Source organism: Colius striatus, unplaced genomic scaffold (assembly GCF_028858725.1).
Source record: "Colius striatus isolate bColStr4 unplaced genomic scaffold, bColStr4.1.hap1 scaffold_196, whole genome shotgun sequence".
Lineage (NCBI taxonomy): Eukaryota > Metazoa > Chordata > Aves > Coliiformes > Coliidae > Colius > Colius striatus.
In genome coordinates this window covers 1-27568 of record NW_026908486.1, presented here as the reverse complement: position 1 = coordinate 27568, position 27568 = coordinate 1, and the positions used below count along the sequence as shown (strand labels likewise).

At 68.3% G+C, this 27568-nt stretch overlaps 2 protein-coding genes across 2 annotated transcripts; both read left to right on the top strand.

Moving 5' to 3' along the window:
- Window positions 1–1668: 1668 nt before the first annotated feature.
- Window positions 1669–4810, top strand: LOC133629159 (folate receptor alpha-like; the record flags this gene model as incomplete). The annotated part of the gene is given in 4 exon segments (XM_062019819.1): window positions 1669–1857; window positions 1945–2034; window positions 2036–2081; window positions 4413–4810. Coding segments are annotated over 4 exon segments (609 nt in total), but the record flags the coding sequence as incomplete, so codon positions are not given.
- Window positions 4811–8897: 4087 nt separating this feature from the next.
- LOC133629158 (phosphatidylinositol 3,4,5-trisphosphate 5-phosphatase 2-like) lies at window positions 8898–22441 on the top strand. The gene is made up of 8 exons (XM_062019818.1): window positions 8898–9080; window positions 14532–14595; window positions 16492–16648; window positions 16734–16848; window positions 17807–17944; window positions 19584–19674; window positions 20769–20846; window positions 22328–22441. Exons 1-8 carry the CDS (start codon window positions 8908–8910, stop codon window positions 22439–22441), a joined length of 930 nt encoding a protein of 309 aa, XP_061875802.1. The 5' UTR covers window positions 8898–8907.
- The last annotated feature ends 5127 nt before the right edge of the window (window positions 22442–27568 follow it).

Sequence of the window (27568 nt, the reverse complement as noted above, 5' to 3'; positions counted from 1 at the left end):
TGTGCTGAGCCCCGCGGCACAGTGTGTCCTGTGGAGGGACAACGCAGCCTTTTGCCCCCCTAAAACCCCCCGATGTCACCCCTCTCACACCTCCCGGGGGGCTCGATGCCCACCCCACGGGTCTCAACCAGCTGAGGGTGCTGGTGCCGGTGCTGAGCCCCGCGGCACAGTGTGTCCTGTGGAAGGACACTGCAGCCTTTTGCCCCCCCTCACCCCCCCGATGTCCCCCTCTCTCTCCCCCGGGGGCTCGGTGCCCCCCCAGCACGATGCCAGCGGTGGGGTCTCAATCAGCTGAGGGTGCTGGTGCCGGTGCCGGTGCTGAGCCCCGAGGCACAGTGTGTCCAGAGGAGGGACCACGCAGCCTTTTGTCCCAAAACCCCCGATGTCACCCCTCTCTCTCTCCCCCCGGGGGCTCGGTGCCCCCCCAGCACGATGCCAGGGGTGGGGTCTCAATCAGCCGAGGGGTGCTGGTGCCGGTGCTGAGCCCCGAGGCACAGTGTGTCCAGAGGAAGGACAACGCAGCCTTTTGCCCTCCCCAAACCCCCCGATGTCACCCCTCTCTCTCCCCCCGGGGACTCGGTGCCCACCCCCACGGGGCTGCCGTGTCTGGCAGTGGGGGGTCTCAACCAGCTGAGGGTGCCGGTGCTGAGCCCCGCGGCACAGTGTGTCCTGTGGAAGGACAGTGCAAGCCTTTTGCCCCCCCTAAACCCCCCCGATGTCACCCCTCTCTCTCTCCCCCCGGGGTCTCGGTGCCCCCCCCAGCACGATGCCAGGGGTGGGGTCTCAACCAGCTGAGGGTGCTGGTGCCGGTGCTGAGCCCGAGGCACAGTGTGTCCTGTGGAGGGACGGCGCAACCTTTTGCCCCCCCCTCACCCCCCCGATGTCACCCCTCTCACACCTCCCGGGGGGCTCGATGCCCACCCCACGGGTCTCAACCGGGCTGAGGGTGCTGGTGCTGAGCCCCGCGGCACAGTGTGTCCTGAGAAGGGACCACGTAGCCTTTTGCCCCCCCTAAACCCCCCCCGATGTCACCTCTCTCTCTCCCCCGGGGGCTCGGTGCCCCCCCAGCGTGATGCCAGGGGTGGGGTCTCAACCAGCTGAGGGTGCTGGTGCCGGTGCTGAGCCTCGCGGCACAGTGTGTCCTGAGGAGGGACCACGCAGCCTTTTGTCCCCCAAAACCCCCGATGTCACCCCTCTCACCCCTCCTGGGGGTCTCGGTGCCCCCCCAGCACGATGCCAGGGGTGGGGTCTCAACCAGCTGAGGGTGCTGGTGCCGGTGCTGAGCCCCGCGGCACAGTGTGTCCTGAGGAAGGACAGTGCAGCCTTTTGCCCTCCCCAAACCCCCCCGATGTCACCCCTCTCACACCTCCCGGGGGTCTCGGTGCCCCTCCAGCACGATGCTGGTGGTGGGGTCTCAACCAGCTGAGGGTGCTGGTGCCGGTGCTGAGCCCAGTCACCCCCAACTCGCTGCTGAGGGAGGTGGCTGCACATTCCCCCCTCCCCCCTTCCTCCTCCTCCTCTCCTCCTCCTCCTCCTCCTCGGTGGCTGCAGCTGGGGGCACATGGGGGTCTGCACAGGCTGTGGGGGGGGGTGACACACACGGGGGTCCCCTGGGGTCAACCTCTCAGCACCCCAAAACACAGAGGAGTGACCCCCCCCCCCCCCCAGTGTGCCCTGTGGAAGGACAACGCCTGCTGCACCGCCAACACCAGTTTGGAAGCCCACCAAGACCAGTCCTACCTGTACAACTTCAACTGGGACCACTGCGGGGTGATGCCGCCCAAGTGCAAGCGCCACTTCATCCAGGACACGTGTCTCTACGAGTGCTCCCCCAATTTAGGGCCCTGGATCGATCAGGTGGGTGCAGATGCCTCCCCCCAAACCTCCCTTCCCCTCACCGGCTGGGCTGAGCTAACTGGGTTGAACTGGGTGAACTGGGCTCAGTCGGACACGAGCTGGAGGAGGGAGCGCATCCTGCACGTGCCGCTGTGCCGGGAGGACTGTGAGCAGTGGTGGGAGGACTGTCAGGATGCTCCTCACCTGCAAGGACAACTGGCACAAGGGCTGGAACTGGACCACAGGTCAGAGACACCCCCCAAAAAGAAGGGATGAACCCCCTCTGTGGGGCTCCAGTCACCCCCAAACCTCGCTGCTGTGTGTGTGTGTGTGTGTGTGTCCCCAACACACACCTCCTCCTCCTCCTCCTCCTTGGTGGTTGCTGGTGGGGCTGGGGGTGTATGGGGGGCTGTGTGGGGTGAGGGGGGGGGATATGGGGGTCCCCAGGGGTCAAACCCAGCCCAGGATCCCAAAACTCAGAGGAATGACCCCCCCATGATCCCCATGGGGTGAGGAGGGGGATATGGGGTCCCCAAGAGTCAAACTCATCCCAGAACCTCAAAACTCAGAGGAGTGACCCCTCCTCTTGGTGCCTATGGGGTGGGGGGGGATATGGGGGTCCCTAGGGGTCAAACTCACCCCAGAACCTCGAAACTCAGAGGAAGAGGAATGACCCTCCCACGATCCCTATGGCTGGGGGGTGATGTGGGGGTCCCCAGGGGTCAAACCCAGCCCAGGATCCCAAAACTCAGAGGAATGACACCCCCATGATCCCTATGGCTGCGGGGTGATGTGGGGGTCCCCAGGGGTCAAACCCAGCCCAGGACCCCGAAACTCAGAGGAATGACACCCTCCTCATGATGACAATGGGGTGGGGGGGGTGATGTGGGGGTCCTCTGGGGTCAAACTCAGACCAGGACCCCAAAACTCAGAGGAATGACCCCCCCACGATCCCCATGGCTGGGGGGGGATATGGGGGTCCCCTGAAGTCAAACCCACCCCAGAACCCCGAAACTCAGAGGAATGACCCCCCCTCTTGGTGCCCATGGGCTGGGGGGGGATATGTGGGTCCCCTGAAGTCAAACCCAGCCCAGGACCCCGAAACTCAGAGGAATGATCCCCCCACGATCCCCATGGCTGGGGGGGGGATGTGGGGGTCCCCAGGGGTCAAACCCACCCCAGAACCTCGAAACTCAGAGGAATGACCCCCCCATGATCCCCATGGGGTGAGGGGGGGGGATATGGGGGTACCCTGGTGTCAAACTCAGCCCAGGACCCCGAAACTCAGAGGAATGACACCCCATGATCCCCATGGGGTGAGGGGGGGTGAGGGGGGGGTCCCCAGCGGTCAAACCCACCCCAGAACCTCAAAACTCAGAGGAATGACCCCCCTCATGGTGCCCATGGGCTGGGGGGGATATGGGGGTCCCCTGGGATCAAACCCACTCCAGGACCTCTCAGGACCCCAAAACGCATAGGAATGACCCCCCCCATAGTGCCCTGAGGGGGTCCCCTGAGATCAAACCCCCCCAGAACCTGTCAGCACCCTGATATGCAGAGGAATGACCCCCCCACGGTGCCCTGAGGGGGTCCCCTGAGTCTCAGCACCCTGATGTGCAGAGGAATGACCCCCCCCACCATCCCCCAAGGGGGATCCCCTGAGACCAACCCCCCCTCAGCACCTCCCAGCACCCCGACATACAGAGAAACAACCCCCCCCTTCCCCCAAGATCAAAGCCCCCCCAGAACCTGTCAGCACCCCGATATGCAGAGGAATGACCCCCCTACGATATCTTGAGGGGGTCCCCTGAGAGCAACCCCCCCTCAGGACCTGTCAGCACCCTGATATGCAGAGGAATGACCCCTCCACGGTACTCTGAGGGGGTCCCCTGAGATCAACCCCCCCCCCCCCGACCCTGTCAGCACCCTGATTTACAGAGGAATGACCCCCCCACCATCCCCCAAGGGGGGTCCCCTGAGACCAAACCCCCCCTCAGGACCTGTCAGCACCCTGATGTGCATAGGAATGACCCCCCCATGGTGCTCTGAGGGGGTCCCCTGAGATCAACCCCACCCCACCTCTGAGGACCCCGAAACGCATAGGAATGACCCCCCTACGATCCCCCAAGGGGGGTCCCCTGAGACCAAACCCCCCCTCAGCACCTCCCAGCACCCCGACATACAGAGAAACATCCCCCCCTTTCCCCTGAGATCAAACCCCCCCAGAACCTGTCAGCACCCTGATAGGCAGAGGAATGACCCCCCCTACGATCCCCTGAGGGGGTCCCCTAAGTTCAACCCCCCTAGGACCTCTCAGGACCCCGAAACACATAGGAATGACCCCTTACGATCCCCTGAGGGGGTCCCCTGAGTGTCAGCACCCTGATATGCAGAGGAATGACCCCCCCCACCATCCCCCAAGGGGGGTCCCCTGAGACCAAACCCCCCTCAGCACCTCCCAGCACCCCGACATCCAGAGAAACCCCCCTCCCCGCGCATCGGGTCCATTCAGGACCCCCTAAAGCAGACAAGCCACACTCCCTCCCCCCTCTCCTCTCTCGCCCCCTCCCCAAAAGGCACCAACCAGTGTCCGCGGGGCTCCCGGTGCGGGACGTTCCGCGCGGTGTTCGGCTCGGCGGCGGCTCTGTGCGAGCGCATCTGGTCGGGCTCGTACCGCTCCAGCGCCTTCCACCGCGGCGGCGGCCGCTGCATCCAGCTGTGGTTCGACCCGGCTCAGGGGAACCCCAACGTGGCCGTGGCTCGCTATTACGCCTACAACGCAGCCCCCAGCCCCCCGAAACCCCCCTCCCGGAGCGGAGCGTTGGCGCTGCTGCCCCTCGCCCTCCTGGGCTTGTTCTGAGTGGGCACGAAGGGGATGGGGTTGGGGTCCTGGGTAACCCCCCCCTGCCCGCCCCCCGGTGTGTGTCCCACGGTCTGGGATGAAGGGGGCGGGGGAATAAAGGCTCCTGTTGCACCTGGTGTTGGGGGCTGTGGGGATGGGGGCGAGGAAGGGGGAGATGGGGTGGTCTGGGGGGCAGTGGGGACTCGGGAGGGGAGAGCTGGGGGGGTCTGGGGGGCAGTGGGGGCTCGGGAGGGGGTGGGAGGGGAGCTGGGGGGTCAGTTAAGACTCAGGAAAGGAGAGCTGGGGGGTCTAGGGGGCAGTGGGGGCTCAGGAAGGGGTGGGAGGGGAGCTGGGGGGGTCTGGAGGGGGTGGGGGGGAGAGCTGAGGGGGTCTGGGAGGCAGTGGGGGCTCGGGAGGGGGTGGGAGGGGAGCTGGAGGGTCAGTTAAGACTCAGGAAAGGAGAGCTGGGGGGTCTGGGGGACAGTGGGGGCTCAGGAAAGGAGAGCTGGGGGAGTCTGGGGGACAGTGGGGGCTCGGGAGGGGGTGGGAGGGGAGCTGGGGGGGAGCTGGAGGGTCAGTTAAGACCAAGGAAGGGGGAGCTGGGGGGGTCTGGGGATCATCAGGGACTCGGGAGGGGAGCTGGGGGGGTCTGGGGGGCAGTGGGGACTCGGGAGGGGGTGGGAGAGGAGAGCTGGGGGCGTCTGGGGGGCAGTGGGGGCTCAGGAAAGGAGAGCTGGGGGGGTCTGAGGGACAGTGGGTACTCGGGAGGGGGTGGGAGGGGAGCTGGAGGGTCAGTTAAGACTCAGGAAAGGAGAGCTGGGGGGTCTGGGGGACAGTGGGGGCTCAGGAAAGGAGAGCTGGGGGAGTCTGGGGGACAGTGGGGGCTCGGGAGGGGGTGGGAGGGGAGCTGGGGGGGAGCTGGAGGGTCAGTTAAGACCGAGGAAGGGGGAGCTGGGGGGGTCTGGGGATCATCAGGGACTCGGGAGGGGAAAGCTGGGGGGGTCTGGGGGGCAGTGGGGACTCGGGAGGGGGTGGGAGAGGAGAGCTGGGGGCGTCTGGGGGGCAGTGGGGGCTCAGGAAAGGAGAGCTGGGGGGGTCTGAGGGACAGTGGGTACTCGGGAGGGGGTGGGAGGGGAGCTGGAGGGTCAGTTAAGACTCAGGAAAGGAGAGCTGGGGGGTCTGGGGCACAGTGGGGACTAAAGAGGGGTTGGGAGGGGAGCTGGGGGGGAGCTGGAGGGTCAGTTAAGACCGAGGAAGCTGGGGGGGAGATGGTGGGTCTGGGGGGCAGTGGGGGCTCAGGAAGGGGTGGGAGGGGAGCTGGGGGGTCTGGGGAGCAGCAGGGACTCGGGAGGGGAGAGCTGGGGGGGTCTGGGGGGCAGTGGGGACTCAGGAAGGGAGAGCTGGGGGGGTCTAGGGGGCAGTGGGGACTAAAGAGGGGTTGGGAGGGGAGCTGGGGGGATCTGGGGGGTCAGTTAAGACTCAGGAAAGGAGAGCTGGGGGGGTCTGGAGCGCAGTGGGGACTCAGGAAGGGGTGGGAGGGGAGAGCTGGGGGGGACTGGGGGGCAGTGGGGGCTCGGGAGGGGGTGGGAGGGGAGCTGGAGGGTCAGTTAAGACTCAGGAAAGAAGAGCTGGGGAGGTCTGGGGGACAGTGGGGACTAAAGAGGGGGTGGGAGGGGAGCTGGGGGGGAGCTGGAGGGTCAGTTAAGACCGAGGAAGGGGGAGCTGGGGGGGTCTGGGGAGCAGCAGGGACTCGGGAGGGGAGAGCTGGGGGGGACTGGGGGGGCAGTGGGGACTGGGGAGGGGGTGGGAGAGGAGAGTTGGGGGGGTCTGGGGGACAGTAGGGACTAAAGAGGGGTTGGGAGGGGAGCTGGGGGGATCTGGGGGGCAGTGGGGACTCGGGAGGGGGTGGGAGAGGAGTGTTGGGGGTCTCTGGGGGGGCAGTGGGGACTCAGGAGGGGTGGGATGGGGTCTGGGGGGGCAGTGGGGACTCAGGAGGGGCTGGGGGGGCTGGGGGGCAGTGGGGACTCAGGAGGGGTGGGATGGGGTCTGGGGGGCAGTGGGGACTCAGGAGGGGTGGGATGGGGTCTGGGGGGGCAGTGGGGACTCAGGAGGGGCTGGGGGGGCTGGGGGGCAGTGGGGACTCAGGAGGGGCTGGGGGGGTCTGGGGGGCAGTGGGGACTCAGGAGGGGTGGGATGGGGTCTGGGGGGGCAGTGGGGACTCAGGAGGGGTGGGATGGGGTCTGGGGGGCAGTGGGGACTCAGGAGGGGTGGGATGGGGTCTGGGGGGCAGTGGGGACTCAGGAGGGGTGGGATGGGGTCTGGGGGGGCAGTGGGGACTCAGGAGGGGCTGGGGGGGGCTGGGGGGCAGGGAGATGAGAGGGAACAGTTGGACGGGCCGGGGGGCTGGAGGAAGGCTGCGATGGGGGGGAAATTGGGGGGCGTTGGGGGGCAGCAGGGGGGGAGGTGGGGTACGGGGCGTCCTCCGGCGGGACACAGGCCGGGGGGGGTCATCGAGACCCCCCCGGGATGCGCCGGGTGGGAATGGGGAAAGGATTGGGGGGGGGATATCGCGGGTGATGGGGGGGGTATCGCGGCTGTCGGGGGGGGTATAATGGCTGTCGGGGGGGGTATAATGGCTGTCGGGGGGATATAACGGCTGTCGGGGGAGGTATAACTGCTGTCGGGGGGGGTATCCCATATCCCAGCTGTCGAAGGGGGCTATCGCGGCTGTCGGGGGGGGTATCCCAGCTGTCGGCCGTGGTAACGCGGCTGTCGGGGGTAATAACGGCTATTGAGGGGGGTATAACGGCTGTTGGGGGGGGTATCGCGGCTGTCGGGGGGCTATAAGGGCTGTCGGGGGGAGGTGTCCTAGCTGTCAGGGGGTAATAACGGCTGTCGGGGGGTAATAACGGCTATAGAGGGGGGTATAGCGGCTGTCGGGGGGCTATAAGGGCTGCCGAGGGGAGTTATAACGTCTGTCAGGGGGCTTATAACGGCTGTCGGGGGGGTATTGAGGCTGTCGGGGGGCGTATCGCAGCTGTCGGGGGGATATAACGGCTGTCGGGGGTTAATAACGGCTATAGAGGTGTATAGCGGCTGCCGAGGGGGGGTATAACGTCTGTCAGGGGGCTTATAACGTCTGTCGAGGGGTAATAACGGCTATAGAGGGGCTATAACGGCTGTCGGGGGGGGGTATCGCGACTGTCGGGGGGTAATAACGGTTATAGAGGGGGGTTATAACGTCTGTCGGGGGGTAACAACGACTATAGAGGGCATATAGGGGCTGTCGGGGGGTAATAAAGGCTATAGAGGGGGGTTATCCCGTCTGTCGGGGGGGTTATCCCGTCTGTCGGGGGGCTATAACGGCTATAGAGGGGGGTTATCACGACTGTCGGGGGGGTCGTCACGATTGTCGGGGGGCTATAAGGGCTGTCGGGGGGCAATAACGGCTATAGAGGGGGGTTATCACGTCTCTCGGGGGGGTTATCACGACTGTCGGGGGGCTATAAGGGCTGTCGGGGGGCAATAACGGCTATAGAGGGGGGTTATCACGACTGTCGGGGGGGTTATCACAACTGTCGGGGGGCTATAACGGCTGCCGGGGGGTAATAGCGGCTATAGAGGGGGGTTATCACGACTGTCGGGGGGGTATCCCGTCTGTCGGGGGGCAATAAGGGCTATAGAGGGGGGTTATCACGAGTGTCGGGGGGCTATAAGGGCTGTCGGGGGACTATAACGGCTGCCGGGGGGCTATAACGGCTGCCGGGGGGTAATAGCGGCTATAGCGGGGGGTTATCACGTCTGTCCGTGGGGGTATCCCGTCTGTCGGGGGGCAATAAGGGCTATAGAGGGGGGTTATCACGACTGTCGGGGGGCTATAACGGCTGCCGGGGGACAATAACGGCTATAGAGGGGGTTATCCCGTCTGCCGGGGGGGGTATCCCGTCTGTCGGGGGGGGTATCCCGTCTGTCGGGGGGCTATAACGGCTATAGAGGGGTGTTATCCCGTCTGCCGGGGGACTCCCGCCCTCCCGTCTCTCTCCCGCCGCCCTCCCCCGCTGCAGCCGCCGCTCCCCGCCCCCTCCCCCCGTTTCTCCCCGCCCCCTCTCCCCGCCCCCCCTTCCCTCCCTCCCCTTCTCCCCCCTCCCCACCCCGCCCTCCCCGTCCGTCCCCGGTGCCGCCCCCCGGTGCTGCCCCCGCCCGCCCAGCGCCGAGCGGGGCCCCGCAGCATGGCGGGCGCGGGGGGGGCCCCGGCAGCGCTGCCGGTACCGGCACCCCCGTGGTACCACCGGGACCTGAGCCGAGCCGCGGCCGAGGAGCTGCTGGCGAGAGCCGGGCGGGACGGCAGCTTCCTGGTGCGGGACAGCGAGAGCGTGGCGGGGGCCTACGCGCTGTGCGTGCTGTGAGTGCGGGGCGGCACCGACGGGGCGCGGGGACACGGGCGAGCGCGGCGGGCACCGGCAGCGGGCCGGGGAGGGGTCCCGGGGTCACGCAGAGGGGGGGCAACGGGAGTGGAGGGGGGAGGTCGGGAGGGGCACGGGGGGGCGCACGGAGAGGGGGATTAGAGTGGGGGGCTGCACCGACGGGGGGGGCGCGGGGAGAGGGGAGTGGGCGGGGAGCACCGGGAGGGGACCCGGGGGGGACATGCAGCGGGGGGCAACGGGAGTGGAGGGGGGAGGTCTGGAGGGGCACGGGGGGGGCACAACGGGGGGGGCACGGAGAGAGGAATTAGGGTTGGGGGCTGCACCGACGGGGGGGGCGCGGGGAGAGGGGAGTGGGCGGGGAGCACCGGGAGGGGTCCAGGGAGGGATCGGGGGGTCACGCAGAGGGGGGGCAACGGGAGTGGAGGGGGGAGGTCGGGAGGGGCACGGGGTGGCACACGGAGAGGAGGATTAGAGTGGGGGGCTGCACCGACGGGGGAGGCGCAGACTGAGGGGCGAGGGCGGGGAGCACCGGGAGGGGACCCAGGGGGGACATGCAGCGGGGGGCAACGGGAGTGGAGGGGGGGAGGTCTGGAGGGGCACGGGGGGGGCACAACGGGGGGGGCACGGAGAGAGGAATTAGGGTTGGGGGCTGCACCGACGGGGGGGGCACAGAGTGAGGGGCGAGGACGGGGAGCACCGGGAGGAATCCAGGGAGGGATTCAGGGGGTCACGCAGAGGGGGTGCAACGGGAGTGGAGGGGGGAGGTCGGGAGGGGCACGGGGTGGCACACGGAGAGGGGGATTAGAGTGGGGGGCTGCACCGACGGGGGGGGCACAGAGAGAGGGGCAAAGACGGGGAGCACCGGCAGCGGACCGGGGAGGGGTCCCGGGGTCACGCAGAGGGGGGGCAACGGGAGTGAAGGGGGGAGGTCTGGAGGGGCACGGGGGGGGCACAACGGGGGGGGCACGGAGAGGGGGATTAGGGTTGGGGGCTGCACCGACGGGGGGCGCGGGGAGAGGGGAGAGGGCGGCAGGCACCGGCAGCGGACCGGGGAGGGGTCCCGGGGTCACGCAGAGGGGGGGCAACGGGAGTGGAGGGGGGAGGTCGGGAGGGGCACGGGGGGGGCACCGAGAGGGGCATTAGGGTTGGGGGCTGCACCGACGGGGGGGGCGGGGAGAGGGGAGAGGGCGGGGAGCACCGGGAGGGGACCGGGGAGGGATCGGGGGGTCACGCAGAGGGGGGGCAACGGGAGTGGAGAGGGAGGTCGGGAGGGGCACGGGGGGGGGCACGGAGAGGAGGATTAGAGTAGGGGGCGGCACCGACCGGGGGGGGCACAGAGAGAGGGGCGAGGGCGGGGAGCACCGGGAGGGGACCCGGGGGGGACATGCAGCGGGGGGGCAACGGGAGTGGAGGGGGGGAGGTCCCGAGGGGCACTGAGAAGGGCATTAGGGTTGGGGGCGGCACCGACGGGGGGGGCACAGAGTGAGGGGCGAGGGCGACGAGCACCGGGAGCGGACCGGGGAGGGATCGGGGAGTCACGCAGAGGGGGGGCAACGGGAGTGAAGGGGGGAGGTCGGGAGGGGCACGGGGGGGGCACAACGGGAGGGCACCGAGAGGGGCTTTAGAGTGGGGGGCGGCACCGACAGGGGGGGCGCAGAGTGAGGGGCGAGGACGGGGAGCACCGGGAGGGGTGTGGAGAGGGACGGCGGGGGGGGGGGGTCAGCGGAGGGGATTGGGGGGGAATCACATGGGGGGGCACCGGGGGGGCACCGGGGGGGCATCGGGAGAGGGTCGAGGAGGGGGAGCACGGGGGGGGGTCTGGAGGGGCACGGGGGGGGGTTTTGGGGGGGAGACTGAAGGGGGAGCACTGGGAGAGAGATGGGGGTGGGGGGCACTGGGGGGGCATCGGGGGGTCTGGGGGGTCCCAACATGCAGAGGATTGGGGGGGCACTGATGGGGGGGCACTGGGAAGCTGTAGGGGAAGAATGGGCATGGGGAGGGGGCACTGGGGCTGTGATGGGGGGCAGGGGGTGGGGGGGCAGGGGAGGGGAGATCAGGGGGGCAGGAGGAGATTGGGGGGGCAGAGGGAGATCGAGGTGCAGGGGGAGATTTGGGGGTGCAGGGGGAGATCGAGGGGTTCAGGGGGAGATTGGGGGTGCAGGGGGAGATTTGGGGGTGCAGGAGGAGATTAAGGGGGCAGAGGGAGATTGGTGTGCAGGGGGAGATTGGGGGTGTAGGGGGAGGTTGGGGTTGCAGGGGGAGATTAAGGGAGCATGGGGAGATTGGGGTGCAGTGGGAAGTCAAGGGGTGCAGGGGAGATTAAGGGGGCAGAGGGAGATTGGGGTGCAGGGGGAGATTTGGGGTGCAGGGGGAGATGGGGGTGCAAGGGGAGTTTGAGGTACAGGCGGAGATCAGGGGGTGCAGGGGGAGATTTGGGGTGCAGGGGGAGATGGGAGGCAGAGGGAGGTCAGGAGGTGTAGGGGGAGATTGGGGGGGGAGATTGGGGGTACAGGGGGAGTTGGGGGACAGGGGGAGGTCAGGAGGTGTAGGGGGAGATTGAGGGGGGAGGGGGAGATTGGGGGTACAGGGGGAGTTGGGGGACAGAGGGGGGTCCTCTGGGGTGGGGGTCTCAGAGAAAGGGGCTGATGGGACCCTGGGCACTGGTGTGGGGGCACTATGGGGGGGCAGAGCCAGATTGGGGGGGGTCAGTGAGGATGGGCACTGGGGGTGCCCCCTCCCCTAATTCTCTGGGGGTCCCAGAGGTTCCCTCATGTCTGGGGGGGGATCCCCAGCCCCCGGGGGGTGCTGCCAGGGGAGGACTCGTGGGTCACATTGCGGGGGGCTTGTGTGGCTGCTGCTACCCTGAACCCCCCTGGCACCCCTGGGTGCTGCTACCCTGAACCCCCCTGGCACCCCTGGGTGCTGCTCCTGCCCCTGAACCCTCTGGCACCCCTGGGTGCTGCTCCTGCCCCTGAACCCCCCTGGCACCCCTGGGTGCTGCTACCCTGAACCCCCCTGGCACCCCTGGGTGCTGCTGCCCTGAGGTCCCCTGGCACCCCTGGGTGCTGCTGCCCTGAACCCTCTGGCACCCCTGGGTGCTGTTACCCTGAACCCCTCTGGCACCCCTGGGTGCTGCTAACCCTGAACCCCCCTGGCACCCCTGGGTGCTGCTGCCCTGAACCTCCCTGTCACTCCTGGGTGCTGCTCCAGCCCCTGAACCCTCCTGGCACCTCTGGGTGTTGCTGCCCTGAGGTCCTCTGGCACCCCTGGGTGCTGCTTCTGTCCCAAACCCCCGTGGCACCCCTGGTTGCTGCTCCTGCCCTTGAATCCCCCTGGGCACCCCTGGGTGCTGGCAATGCCCACCTTCCCCTGGGCCAGTTTCCCAGCTCTGTCTGTGGCCACGGGGTTCTGTGCCACCAAGCCAGGGTGGTGAGGGGCTGCTCTGGCACCTGGGGGACACTGGAGTGGCTGGGGGGTGGGTCTTGGCACAGGCTCTGGGGTAAGGGGGCATCTGGCACTGGTGTCACCCCCTTGCTTGTCCTGGTGCTGGCAGTGGCAACCCCAGCTCAGGGGCTGGTGCCCCCCAGCCCCGCTGGCACTGCCAGGCTGCTGCTGTGGCCACAGCTGAGGCTGTGCTGAGGGATGGGCTCTGCAGCAGGGCAGTGCCAGGCACAGGGGGGCCATGCTGGGGGCTGCTCTGGACCCTGCTGTGGGGATCTGTGCCAGGCTGGAGCGTGTCATGGGGCCACTCTGCAACCCCTATGCCAATGTGCAGCCCCAGTGCCAGTGAGCAGCCCCTGTGCCACTCTGGAGCCCCTGTGCCAATGTGCAGCCCCTGTTCCAATGTGCAGCCCCTGTGCCAGTGAGCAGCCCCTGTGCCACTCTGGAGCCCCTGTGCCAATGTGCAGCCCCTGTGCCACTCTGGAGCCCCTGTGCCAATGTGCAGCCCCTGTGCCAATGTGCAGCCCCTGTGCCACTCTGGAGCCCCTGTGCCACTCTGCAGCCCCATGTGCCAATGTGTAGCTCCTGTGCAGCCCCTGTGCCCCTGTACAGCCCCTGTGCCAATGTGCAGCCACTGTACAGCCCTTGTGCAGCCCCTGTGCAGCCCCTGTGCCACTCTGCAGCCCCTGTGCCACTGTACAGCCCCTGTGCCAATGTGCAGCCACTGTACAGCCCTTGTGCAGCCCCTGTGCAGCCCCAGTGCCCATGTGCAGCCCCTGTGCCACTCTGCAGCCCCTGTGCAGCTTCTGTACAGCCCCTGTGCCCCTGTACAGCCCCAGTGCCAATGTACAGCCCCTGTGCCACTCTGCAGCCCCTGTGCAGCCCCAGTGCCAATGTGTAGCCCCTGTGCAGCCCCTGTGCCACTCTGCAGCCCCTGTGCAGCTTCTGTACAGCCCCTGTGCCCCTGTACAGCCCCAGTGCCAATGTACAGCCCCTGTGCCACTCTGCAGCCCCATGTGCCAATGTGTAGCTCCTGTGCAGCCCCTGTGCCACTCTGCAGCCCCTGTGCAGCCCCAGTGCCAATGTGTAGCCCCTGTGCAGCCCCAGTGCCACTGTACAGCCCCTGTGCCACTCTGCAGCCCCATGTGCCAATGTGTAGCTCCTGTGCAGCCCCTGTGCCACTGTACAGCCCCTGTGCCAATGTGCAGCCACTGTACAGCCCTTGTGCAGCTCCTGTACAACCCCTGTGCCCCTGTACAGCCCCTGTGCCACTCTGCAGCCCCTCTGCCACTGTACAATCCCTGTGCCAATGTGCAGCCACTGTACAGCCCTTGTGCAGCCCCTGTGCAGCCCCTGTGCCACTCTGCAGCCCCTGTGCCACTGTGCAGCCCCTGTGCCAAGGTGGGGCCCATCAGCAGCCGCTGCTGGTGCCTATAAATAGCTGCTGGGGTGGGCAGAGGGCACTGCAGCAGCAGCAACAGCCTGTGCTGGGCACAGCCAGGTACACGAGGCTGTGCCAGGGCTGTGCCAGGTAGCCACGGCACACTGGGGCTTTGCCAGGCACCCATGGCACTCAGCACCACTCTGGCACCCCCCAGCACCCATTTGGGACCCTCCAGTACCCTTCTGGCAACCCCCAATGGCCATTTGGGCCCCCCAGTCCCCATCTGCCCTCCCCCCAACACCCCTCTGACACCCTCCAGCACCCATCTGGGTCCTCCCAGCACCCCTCTGGCACCCCCCAATGCCCATTTGCCCCCCCCAACACCCCCTTGGCACCCCCCAGCAGGATCAGTGCTGAGACCTGGCACCTCAGTGCATCTCCTGGGTGATGTTGGCACCCAAGCCCTGACCCCCCTGGGTGCCCATGCCCACACAGTGGCACAGGGGCCCTGTGGGGTGAGTGTTGGTGCCCCCCCTGGGCTGGGGTGCTGCCCACCCCCCAGCAGCCTCTGCCTGATGCCACCCCCCCTTCCCTTTGCCCCCAGGTTCCAGAAGCACGTGCACACCTATCGGATCCTGCCTGATGAGGACGACTTCCTGGCAGTGCAGGTGGGCACTGCCCCTTCCCCCCACCATGGCACCCCCCTCCCCAACCCTGGCACCCCCTCCCCAAAATGTGAGACCCCCCCTTAAAACCTGGGACCCATGTGTGCAGGGTGGGGGGGTCTCTGTGCCCCCCAGCTCTCCTGGGAGGCTGGGTGTGGGGAGGGGGCTTGGCATTGACCCTGTGCCATGATGTGCCAAGGGAGGGTCCCTGCATGGAAGGGGGGGGGGGGGGTCTCTTCATGTGGAGGGGGTCCCTGTGTGGGGAGGGGGGGCTCTGCATGGAGTCCCTGCTCAAAGGGGGGTCCCTGCATGAGCAGGGGTCCCTGCATGAGGAGGGGTCCCTGCATGAAAGGGGTGGGGGGGGGTCCCCAAACAATGAGGGATCCCTGCACAAAGGGGGGGTCCCTACACATTGGGGGGTGATCCTCACACTAGGGGGGTCCCTGCATGAAAGGGGGGTGATCTCACACTAGGGAGGGGTCCCTGCACGGGGGGGGGTCCCTGCATGAATGGGGGCCCCTGCACATTAGGGGGTGATCCTCACACTAGGGAGGGTCCCTGCACAGAGGGGGGGTCCCTGCATGAATGGGGGAGTCCCTGCATGAAAGGGGGGGTCCTTACACATTGGGGGGGGTCTTTACACAAGGGGAAGGTCCCTACATGAAAAGGGGGGGGGTCTCTGCATGGGAGGGGGTCTCTGTATGGAGTCCTTGCACACAGGGGGTTCCTGCCTGAAAGAGGGGGGGTCCCCACACAAGGGGGGGGGGGTCTCTGCACAGAGGGAGGATCCCTGCATGAAAGGGGGGGGGGTCTCTACATGCTGGGGGGGATCCCCACACAAGGGGGGGGGTTCCCTGCACAAAGAGGGGTCCCTACATGTTAAGGGACTGCACAGGGGTCTCATTGCACAGGGGCTGGTTGCACAGGGAGTTGGTTGCACAGGGACTCATTGCACAGGGGCTGGTTGCACAGGGACTCATTGCACAGGGACTCATTGCACAGGGATCTCCTTGCACAAGGATCTCGTTGCACAGGTTCTTGTTGCACGGGGCTCTCGTTGCATGGGGGTGTCGTTGCACAGGGGGCTGATTGCACAGAGGTCTCATTACACAGGGTCTCCTTGCACAGGGGCTCGTTGCAAAGGGCTCTCATTACACAGGGTCTCGTTGCACGAGGCTCTTGTTGCACAAGGAGCTGATTGCACAGGGGGCTCGTTGCACAGGGTCTCGTTGCACGGGGCTCTCGCACAGAGAGCTGGTTGCACAGGGTCTCGTTGCACAGGACTCTCGTTGCACGGGGCTCTCGTTGCACAGGACTCTCGTTGCACGGGGCTCTCGTTGCACAGGGAGCTGGTTGCACAGGACTCTCGTTGCACGGGGCTCTCATTACACAGAGACTCGTTGCACGGGGCTCTCGTTGCACAGGGAGCTGGTTGCACAGGGTCTCGTTGCACGGGGTCTCGTTGCACGGGGCTCTCGTTGCACAGGGAGCTGGTTGCACAGGGTCTCGTTGCACGGGGTCTCGTTGCACGGGGCTCTCGTTGCACGGGGCTCTCGTTGCACAAGGTCTCGTTGCACGGGGCTCTCGTTGCACGGGGCTCTCGTTGCACAAGGTCTCGTTGCACAAGGTCTCGTTGCACGGGGCTGTCGTTGCACGGGGCTCTCGTTGCACAGGGTCTCGTTGCACGGGGCTCTCGTTGCACAGGGCTCTCGTTGCACGGGGCTCTCGTTGCACGGGGCTCTCGTTGCACAAGGTCTCGTTGCACAAGGTCTCGTTGCACGGGGCTGTCGTTGCACGGGGCTGTCGTTGCACGGGGCTCTCCGCGCCCCAGGCGGGGTGTGTTTGGGGGTGTCCTTGCCTTGCTGGGGGGGTTTCAGCGCCTGCCCCGTGTCCCCGCAGACGTCGCAGGGGGTCCCGGCGCGGCGGGTGCAGTCGCTGCCGGAGCTGGTGGCTCTGTACGTGCAGCCGGGGCAGGGGCTGGTGTGCGCGCTGCTCTTCCCGGTGGAGCGCGACAAGGAGCGCGACAAGGAGCCCCCCGAGGAGCGCGACGGCTCGGGTGAGGGCGCGGGGGGCTGCGGGGGGGTCCCGCGGGGAGGGGCCGGGGGCTGATTCCCACGGCCCCGCCCCGGTTCCCGCCGCAGATGGGGACGACGAGAAGCCGCCGGTGCCGCCGCGAGCAGCGACCGCAGCCGGGAGCGGCGCTGCGGGGCCGGGACCCCCCGGGCAGCCCCCCGGGAGCGAGGCGTCGGCCGAGAGGTGAGGGGCTGCGGCTCTGCTGCCAGCCCCTGCCCAGCCCCTGCCCACCCCCTGCCCACCCCCTGCCCGGCACTGCCAGCCCCTGCCCACCCCCTGCCCACCATATCCATCCCCTGCCCACCCCCTGCCCATCATCTCCATCCTCTGCCCGCCCCCTGCCCACCCCCTGCCTGGCATTGCCAGCCCCTGCCCACCCTCTGCCCATCATATCCATCCTATACCCACCCTCTGCCCATCATATCCATCCTCTACCTGCCCCCTGGCCGGCATTGCCAGCCCCTGCCCACCCCCTGCCCATCATATCCATCCCCTGCCCATCGTGCCCACCCCTTGCCCACCCCCTACCCGGCATCCCCTGCCACCCCCTGCCCATCATATCCATCCTCTGCCCGTCCCCTCCCCACCCCCTGCCCGGCATTGCCAGCCCCTCCCCACCCCCTGCCCATCGTGCCCTTCTCCTGCCCACCCCCTGCCCATCATATCCATCCTCTGCCTGCCCCCTGCCCACCCCCTGCCTGGCATTGCCAGCCCCTGCCACCCCCTGCCCGGCATCCCCTGCCCATCGTGCCCACCCCTTGCCCACCCCCTGCCCATCCCCTTCCAGCCCCCTCCCCATCCCCTGCCCACCCAGTGCCCGTGCCCACCCCCTGCCCATCCCCTTCCAGCCCCCTCCCCATCCCCTCCCCACCCAGTGCCCGTGCCCACCCCCTGCCCATCCCCATCCTATCCCCTGCCCACCCCCATCCCCTCCCCATCTCCTGCCCGCCCCCTGCCCGTGCCCACTCTCTCCTCATCCCATCCCCTGCCCACCCTGTGCCCACTCCCACTCCCTCCTCATCCCCTGCCCACCCCCTGCCTGTGCCCACCCCCTGCCCGTGCCCATCCCCTTCCAACCCCCTCCCCACCCCCTGCCCACTCCCTCCCCGCCCCGTGCCCACCCCGTGCCCACCCCCCGCAGCCCCAACGGCCTGAGCAGCCTGTGCCACGATTACCTGCGGGGCAGCTACGCGCTGGACCTGGAGGCGGTGCGGGGAGGGGCCAGCACCCTCCCCCACCTGCACAGCACCCTGCTCAGCTCCTGCAAGCGCCTGCACGGGTGGGTGCGGCGCCTGGCACCCACGGGGGGGTCCTGGCACCCATGGGGGTGGTTGGGGGGGTGTTGAGGGGGTCCTGGCATCCATAGGGGGGTCCTGACACCCATGGAGGGGGGGGGTAGGAGGGTCCTGGCACCCATGGGGGTGGTTGGGGGGGTGTTGAGGGGGTCCTGACACCCATGGGGGGGGTTTAGGGGGGGTCTTGGCACCCATGGGAGGGTATTGGGGGGGTGTTGGGGATCCTGGCATCCATAGGGGGGGTTTAGGGGGGGTCTTGGCACACATGGGGGGGTGTTGGGGGGCTGTTGGGGGTCTTGGCACCCATGGAGGGGGGTTTAGGGGGGGTGTTGGGGGTCCTGGCATCCATGGGAGGGGGTTAGGGGGGGTTCTGGCACCCATGGGGTTGTTGGGGGGCTGTTGGGGTTCCTGGCACCCATGGGGGTGGTTGGGGGGGTGTTGAGGGGGTCCTGGCATCCATAGGGGGGTCCTGACACCCATGGGAGGGGGTTTGGGGGGGGTCTTGGCACACATGGGAGGGGTTGAGAGGGTCCTGCCTGGCACCCCTCAGGGGTTGGGGGGTGTTGGGAGGGTCCTGGCACCCATGGGGGAATGCTGGGGGTCCTGACACCCATTGGGGGGGGTTAGGAGGGTCCTGGCACCCATGGCAGGGGTCCTGGCACCCACAGGGGTGGTTGGGGGGGTGTTGAGGGGGTCTTGGCATCCATAGGGGGATCCTGACACCCATGGAGGGGTCCTGGCACCCATGGGGGGATTTAGGGGGGTCTTGGCACCCATGGGGGGGTTAGGAGGGTACTGGCACTCATGAGGGGTTGAGGGGTGTTGGGAGGGTCCTGGCACCCATGGGGGAATGTTGGGGGTCCTGACACCCATTGGGGGGGGTTAGGAGGGTCCTGGCACCCATGGGGGATTGAGGGGGACTGAGGGGGTTCCTGGCACCCATGGGAGGGTTTAGGGGGGGTGTTGGGGGTCCTGGCATCCATGGGGGGCTGTTGGGGGTCCTGGCATCCATAGGGTGGGTTTAGAGGGGTTCTTGGCACCCATGGTGGGGGTTGAGAGGGTCCTGGCACCCATGAGGGGCTGAGGGGGGCTGGGGGGGGTCCTGGCATCCATAGGAGGGGTTTAGGGGGGTTCCTGGCACCCATGGGATTGTTGGGGGGTGTTGGGGGTCCTGGCATCCATGGGGAGGGTTTAGGGGGGGTCTTGGCACCCATGGTGGGGGTTAGGAGGGTCCTGGCACCCATGAGGGGTTGAGGGGGGCTGGGGGGGTCCTGACACCCATGGGGGGGGGAGTGTAGGGACTGTTGGGGGGTTCTGGCACCCATGGGGAGGTTGGGGGGGGTTTGGGAGGGTCCTGACACCCATGGGAAGGTGTTGGGGGGGTTCAGGGGGGCTGGGGGGGGTCCTGACACCCATGGGGACAACTGGGGGGTCCTGACACCCATTGGGGGGGTGCTAAGGATGATGAAGGGGTCCTGGCACCCATGGGGGGGTTGGGGAGGTGTTCGGGTTCCTGGCACCCATGGGGGGGTTTGGGAGGTGTTGGGGGTCCTGGCACCCATGGGGGGGTTGGGGAGGTGTTGGGGGGGCACTGACTGAGCCCCCCCTGCTGTCCCCCCCCAGCGAGGTGGACAAGGTGCTGGTGGGGCTGGAGATCCTGGCCAAGGTGTTTGACCAGCAAAGCCCCCCCATGGGCACCAAGATCCTGCAGCAGGTGAGGGGGGACGGGGCAGAGACCCCCCCAAACAGCCCCCAGCACCCCCTCAGCACCCTCCAGCACCCCCCAGCACCCTGACCCAGGGGGGAGGGAAAGGATGGGGAGAAACATCCACTCCTGGGGCTGGGGGAGGGGGGTCCAGGGGTCCCATCCTGCCCTGTCCAGTGGTGCTGGGGGGGTTCTGCCTCTCCCAGGGGTGCTGGGGTGGGTTTGAGGGTCCCATCCTGCCCTGTCCTGTGGTGCTGGGCTCCCTCCCTTTTCAGGGGTCCAGGGTGGATCTGAGGGGGAGGGGGGGTCTCATCCTGCCCCATCCCATGGTGCTGGGTGTCCCTTCCTTTTTGGGGGTCCAGGGTGGCTTTGGGGGTCCCATCCTGCCCTGTCCCACGGTGCTGGGGGCTTCTACCCCTCCCAGGGTGGGCAGGGTGGCTGTGGATCCCATCCTGCCCTGGTGCTGTGTGGCTGTGTGTGTGTGTCCCATCCTGCCCTGGTGCTGTGTGTGGGTCCCATCCTGCTCTGGTGCTGTGTGGCTGTGTGTATGTGGGGGTCCCATCCTGCCCTGGTGCTGTGTGTGGGTGTGGGTCCCATCCTGCCGTGGTGCTGTGTGTGGGTGTTGGTCCTATCCTGCCGTGGTGCTGTGTGGCTGTGGGTCCCATCCTGCCGTGGTGCTGTGTGTGTGGGTCCCATCCTGCCCTGGTGCTGTGTGTCTGTGTGTGTTGATCCCATCCTGCCGTGGTGCTGTGTGTGGGTCCCATCCTGCCGTGGTGCTGTGTGGCTGTGGGTCCCATCCTGCCGTGGTGCTGTGTGTGGGTCCCATCCTGCCGTGGTGCTGTGTGTGGCTGTGTGTGTGGGTCCCATCCTGCCGTGGTGCCGTGTGTGGGTCCCATCCTGCCGTGGTGCTGTGTGGCGGTGTGTGGCTGTGGGTCCCATCCTGCCGTGGTGCTGTGTGTGGCTGTGTGTGTGGGTCCCATCCTGCCGTGGTGCTGTGTGTGGGTCCCATCCTGCCGTGGTGCTGTGTGTGGGTGCCATCCTGCCGTGGTGCTGTGTGGCTGTGTGTGTGGGTCCCATCCTGCCGTGGTGCTGTGTGGCTGCAGGGTGGGGAGCAGGAGCTGCAGACGCTGGTGCTGAAGCTCTCGGTGCTGAGGGATTTCCTGGCCAGCATCGAGAAGAAGGTCAGAGGGGGGAGGGGCGGCTTTTGGGGGGTCCCCGAGTTCAGGGGGGTCCCCAAAGTGAGGAGCGTCCCTGATGGCACTGGGGAGCATGTGGTGGCACTGGGAGCACTGGGGGCACTGGGAGCACTGGGATTGCATGTGGTGGCACTGGGAGCACTGGGAGCACTGGTGGGGTGATGGGCAGGCTGTGTGGGGCACTGGGAGCACTGGGAGCACTGGGAACACTGGGCAGGCTGTGTGGGGCACTGGGAGCACTGGGCAGGCTGTGTGGGGCGCTGGGAGCACTGGGAGCACTGGGAGCACTGGGCAGGCTGTGTGGGGCACTGGGAACACTGGGCAGGCTGTGTGGGGCACTGGGAGCACTGGGAGCACTGGGAGCACTGGGCAGGCTGTGTGGGGTACTGGGAGCGCTGGGAGCACTGGGAGCACTGGGCAGGGCTGTGTGGGGCACTGGGAGCACTGGGCAGGCTGTGTGGGGTGCTGGGAGCACTGGAGCACTGGGCAGGCTGTGTGGGGCGCTGGGAGCACTGGGCAGGCTGTGTGGGGCACTGGGAGCACTGGGAGCACTGGGCAGGCTGTGTGGGGCACTGGGAGCACTGGGAGCACTGGGCAGGCTGTGTGGGGCACTGGGAGCGCTGGGAGCACTGGGAGCACTGGGCAGGCTGTGTGGGGCGCTGGGAGCACTGGGCAGGCTGTGTGGGGCGCTGGGAGCACTGGGCAGGCTGTGTGGGGCGCTGGGAGCACTGGGAGCACTGGGAGCACTGGGAGCACTGGGCAGGCTGTGTGGGGCGCTGGGAGCACTGGGAGCACTGGGAGCACTGGGCAGGCTGTGTGGGGCACTGGGAGCACTGGGCAGGCTGTGTGGGGCGCTGGGAGCACTGGGAGCACTGGGAGCACTGGGCAGGCTGTGTGGGGCACTGGGAGCACTGGGCAGGGCTATGTGGGGCGCTGGGAGCACTGGGAGCACTGGGAGCACTGGGCAGGCTGTGTGGGGCACTGGAGCGCTGGGAGCACTGGGAGCACTGGGCAGGCTGTGTGGGGCGCTGGGAGCACTGGGAGCACTGGGAGCACTGGGAGCACTGGGCAGGCTGTGTGGGGCACTGGGAGCACTGGGCAGGCTGTGTGGGGCGCTGGGAGCACTGGGAGCACTGGGAGCACTGGGCAGGCTGTGTGGGGCACTGGGAGCACTGGAGCACTGGGCAGGCTGTGTGGGGCGCTGGGAGCCCTGGGCAGGCTGTGTGGGGCGCTGGGAGCACTGGGAGCACTGGGAGCACTGGGCAGGCTGTGTGGGGCACTGGGAGCACTGGGCAGGCTGTGTGGGGCGCTGGGAGCACTGGGAGCACTGGGAGCACTGGGCAGGCTGTGTGGGGCACTGGGAGCGCTGGGAGCACTGGAGCACTGGGCAGGCTGTGTGGGGCGCTGGGAGCACTGGGAGCACTGGGGGCACTGGGAGCACTGGTGCCTGAGCCCGCTGTCCCCAGGCTCTGCGGGCGCTGCAGGAGCTGAGCGCTGCTGCCCCTCTGCCCGGGCCCGGCCCCCCCCCCAGCCCTGAGCCACAAGGCCAAGAGCATCCCAGTGCAGACCTTCGAGGGTGAGCTGGGGCTGGGCCACTGGGGGCACTGGGAGGCACTGGGGGCTTCACCATCCCTTGGGGAGCTTCACCATCCCTGGGTGGGCACATTAGGGCTTCACCATCCCTTGGGGGGCACAGGGGGGGCTTCACCATCCCTTGGCATGGCACTGAGGGCATGAATCCCCCCTATGACAGAAGTGGCACATTGGGGGCTTCACCATCCCTGGGGGGACACGGGGGGGCTTCACTATCTCCTGGGTGGGCACAGAGGGGGGGCTTCACCATCCCTGGGTGGGCACAAGGCGGGGCTTTCACTGTCCCTTGGGGGGCTTCACCAACCCTGAGGTAGGCACAGGGAGATCTTCACCGTCCCTTGAGGGGATACAGGAGGGGTTTCACCATCCCCTGGGTGGGCACAGAGGGGGCTTCACCATCCCTTGAGGGGGCTTCACCATTCCTGGGGGGACACAGAGGGGGCTTCACTATCTCCTGGATGGGCACATGGGGGGGCTTCAGCATCCCTTGAGGGGGCTTCACCATCCCTGGGTGGGTACAAGGGGGGGCTTCACCATCCCTTGGGGGGGCTTCACCATCCCTTGGGGGGCACAGGGGGGGGCTTCACCATCCCTTGGCATGGCACTGAGCACATGAACCCCACCTGTGACACAAGTGGCACATTGGGGGCTTCACCATCCCTTGAGGGGACACAAGGGGGGGCTTCACTGTCCCTTGCCATGGACACTGAGGGCATGAACCCCCCCTATGACAGAAGGGGCACGGGGGGGGGGGTTTCACCATCCCTTGGGGGGGCACAAGAGGGGGCTTCACCATCCCTTGGGGGGGCTTCATCATCCCTGTGGGGGGCACAGAGGGGGCTTCACCATCCCTTGGGGGGCACAGTGGGGGCTTCACCATCCCTTGAGGGGGCTTCACCATTCCTGGGGGGACACAGGGGGGGCTTCACTATCTCCTGGATGGGCACAAGGGGGGGCTTCAGCATCCCTTGAGGGGGGCTTCACCATCCCTGGGTGGGCACAGGGGGGGATCACCATCCCTTGGGGGGGCTTCACCATCCCTTGGGGGAGCACAGTGGGGGCTTCAGCATCCCTTTGAGGGGGCTTCACCATCCCCTGGGTGGGCACAGGGGGGGGCTTCACCACCCTGGGTGGGCACAGGGGGGCTTCCCACCCTCTGGGGGGGGCACAGGGGAGCTTCACCACCCCCGGTGGGGCACAGGGGGGCTTCCCCATCCCCAGGCTGCCTTGGGGGTCCGTGGGGGTCTGTGGGGGTCCGTGGGGTGTCCGTGGGGGTCTGTGGGGGTCCGTGGGGGCCGTGCCCATGGCCGTGCCAGCAGAGCTGTGGCTGCAGGTGAAGCTGGACGTGAGCCTGGGCGAGCTGCCCAAGCTGGGCAAGGGGCAGAGACAGACGCTGAGTGTGGACGTGGAGCGGGGCCAGGTCGTGCTGCTGCGGCGCCAGAGGGACGTCAGCGAGGACTGGAGCTGCTTCAGCCACGACAGGAGTTGAGGGAGGGCACAGGGGGCATGGGCAGGGGCACAGGGGGCATGGGCAGGGGGCTCAGGGGGCACAGGAGCTGCTTCAGACACGACAGGAGTGAGGGAGGGGCACAGGGGGCATGGCAGGGGCACAGGGGACATGGGCAGGGGGCTCAGGGGGCACAGGAGCTGCTTCAGACACGACAGGAGGTGAGGGAGGGGCACAGGGGGCATGGGCAGGGGCACAGGGGGCATGGGCAGGGGGGCTCAGGGGGCACAGGAGCTGCTTCAGACACGACAGGAGTGAGGGAGGGGCACAGGGGGCATGGGCAGGGGCACAGGGGGCTTGGGCAGGGGCACAGGGGGCACAGGGGGCATGGGCAGGGGCACAGGGGGCACAGGGGGCATGGGCAGGGGCGCTCAGGGGGCACAGGAGCTGCTTCAGCCACGACAGGAGTGAGGGAGGGGCACAGGGGGCATGGGCAAGGGGCACAGGGGGCACAGGAGCTGCTTCAGACACGACAGGAGTGAGGGGCATGGGCAGGGGCACAGGGGGCATGGGCAGGGGGCACAGGGGGGCACAGGAGCTGCTTCAGCCACGGCAGGAGTGAGGGAGGGGCACAGGGGGCATGGGCAGGGGGCACAGGGGGCACAGGAGCTGCTTCAGACATGGCAGGAGTGAGGGGCATGGGCAGGGGCACAGGGGGCAAATGGGCAGGGGGGCACAGGGGGCACAGGAGCTGCTTCAGCCACGGCAGGAGTGAGGGAGGGGCACAGGGGGGCACAGGGGGCATGGGCAGGGGGCACAGGAGCTGCTTCAGCAACGACAGGAGTGAGGGAGGGGCATGGGCAGGGGCACAGGGGGCACAGGGGGCATGGGCAGGGGGCACAGGAGCTGCTTCAGCAGCGACAGGAGTGAGGGGGGGCATGGGCAGGGGCACAGGGGAGCACTGGAGGACACTGGAGCTGCTTCAGCCACGACAGGAGTGAGGGGGCATGGGTGGCACAGGGGGCACGGGGGCATGGGCAGGGGCACAGGAGCAGCTTCAGCCATGACAGGAGTGAGGGAGGGGCATGGGCAGGGGCACAGGGGAGCACTGGAGCAGCTTCAGCCATGGCAGGAGTGAGGGGACGTACGGGCAGGGGCACAGGGGGCATGGGGAGCATGGGCAGGGGGCACAGTGGGGCATGAGGGGCATGGGCAGGGGCACAGTGGGGGGCATGAGGGGGGCATGGGCAGGGGGCACAGGGGGGCAATGGGCAGGGGGCACAGGGGGGCATGGGGCAGGGGGCACAGGGGGCATGGGGTGTGCATGGGCAGGGGCACAGGGGGGGCACAGGGGACATGGGCAGGGGGGGCTTGGGCAGGGGGCACAGGGGGACACAGGTGCTGCTGGGGGTCCTTATCCCCAGTGCCCCCATGGCAGGGGTTACAGGGGGTTTGGGCATGGGGCACAGGGGGCATGGGGTGCATGGGCAGGGGCACAGGGGGGCACAGGGGACATGGGCAGGGGGCACAGGGGTGCTTGGGCAGGGGGCACAGGGGATTTGGGCAGGGGGCACAGGGGGTCACAGGGGGCTTGGGCAGGGGCACAGGGGGCACAGGGGTCATGGGGCAGGGGGTACAGGGGAGCATGGGCAGGGGGCACAGGGGGTTTGGGCAGGGGCACAGGGGGCACAGGGGGCACAGGGGGGTTTGGGCAGGGGGGCACAGGGGGCACAGGGGGCACAGGGGGCACAGGGGGTCACAGGGGGCTTGGGCAGGGGCACAGGGGGCACAGGGGTCATGGGCAGGGGGCACAGGAGGGCACAGGTGCTGCTGGGGGCCCTATCCCCAGTGCCCCCATGGCAGGGGTCACAGGGGTGCATGGGGTGCATGGGCAGGGGGGTACAGGGGAGCATGGCAGGGGGGCACAGGGGGTTTGGGCAGGGGGCACAGGGGGCACAGGGGGCACAGGAGGTTTGGGCAGGGGGCACAGGGGGCACAGGGGGTTTGGGCAGGGGGCACAGGGAGCATGGGGTGCACGGGCAGGGGGCACAGGGGGCACAGGGGGTTTGGGCAGGGGGCACAGGGAGCATGGGGGTGCATGGGCAGGGGGCACAGGGGGCACAGGGGACATGGGCAGGGGCACAGGGGGTTTGGGCAGGGGGCACAGGGGGGCTTGGGGTGGCACAGGGGACATGGGCAGGGGGCACAGGGGGCATGGGGTGCATGGCAGGGGGGCACAGGGGGTTTGGGCAGGGGGCACAGGGGGCACAGGGGGTTTGGGCAGGGGGCACAGGGGGTTTGGGCAGGGGCACAGGGGGCACAGGAGATTTGGGCAGGGGCACAGGGGGTTTGGGCAGGGGCACAGGGGGCACAGGGGGCATGGGCAGGGGGCACAGGGGGTTTGGGCAGGGGGCACAGGGGGCACAGGGGGTTTGGGCAGGGGGCACAGGGGGGCACAGGGGGCACAGGGGGGTTTGGGGCAGGGGGCACAGGGGCACAGGGGGCACAGGGGGTTTGGGCAGGTGGCACAGGGGGCACAGGGGGGCACAGGGGGCACAAGGGGGCTTGGGCAGGTGGCACAGGGGGCACAGGGGGTTTGGGCAGGGGCACAGGGGGGCACAGTGGGGCATAGGGGGTTTGGGCAGGGGGCACAGGGGGCACAGGAGCCCGCCGGGGGTGCCTGTGGTGCCCCGCAGCCCGCGGTGGGTGGGCACGGGCTGCAGCCCCTCCCCTGGCTGTGCCCCCGCAGTCCGGCAGCTGATCAAGTCGCAGCGGGTGCACACCAAGCTGGGCATCGTGTTCGACAGGGACCGGGACCGCGACAGGACACAGCGCCGCGACTTCATCTTCCTCAGCGCCAGGGTGCGCGGCTCGGGGGGACCCGCGGGAGGGGGGCTCGGGGGGGGCGGTGGAGTGGGGGGGGCGGGGAGGGGGGGAGGGGGGCTCGGGGGTGGGGGTGGGGAGGGTCCCTCGTGTGGGTGGGGGGGGTCCTCGAGGGGGGATGGAGGGTCCCATAGAGAATGGGGGGACCCCCGAGGGGCTGTGGGGGGGTCCCTTGTAGGGATGGGGAGACCCTCGTGGGGTGGGGAGGGGGGTGGGGGAGATGGGAGGGGGGCTCGGGGGGGGGGTGGGGTGAGGGTCCCTCATTGGGGTGTGGGGGGGGTCCTCGAGGGGGATGGGAGGGTCCCTCGGGGGGTGGTGGGAGTATGGGAGGGGGGCTCAGGGGGAGAGAGCGAGGGGGTCCTCGGAGGGGGAGTGGAGGGTCCCTCAAGGGAGTGGGGGGGATGGGTGGGGGAGATGGGAGGGGGCGCTCAGGTGAGTGGAGGGTCCCTTGTATTGGGGGGGGGGGACCTCGTGGGGGTGGGGAGATGGGTGGGGGGAGATGGGTAGGGGGCTCAGGGGGGGGTGGGAGGGTCACTGGTTGGGGGGTGGGGAGACCCTCGGGGGGGTGGGGAGAGAGAGGGTTGGGGAGATAGGAGGGGGGCTTGGGGGGGGGGGTGGGGAGGGGTCCCCTCATGGGGGTGGGAGAAGCTTCGAGGGGGGTGGGGGGATTGGGTGGGGGCTCAGGGGGGTGGGAGGGTCCCTTGTAGGGGGTGGAGGGTCCCATAGAGAATGGGGGGGGACCCCCCGGAGGGGGCTGTGGGGGGGTCCCTTGTAGGGTGTGAGG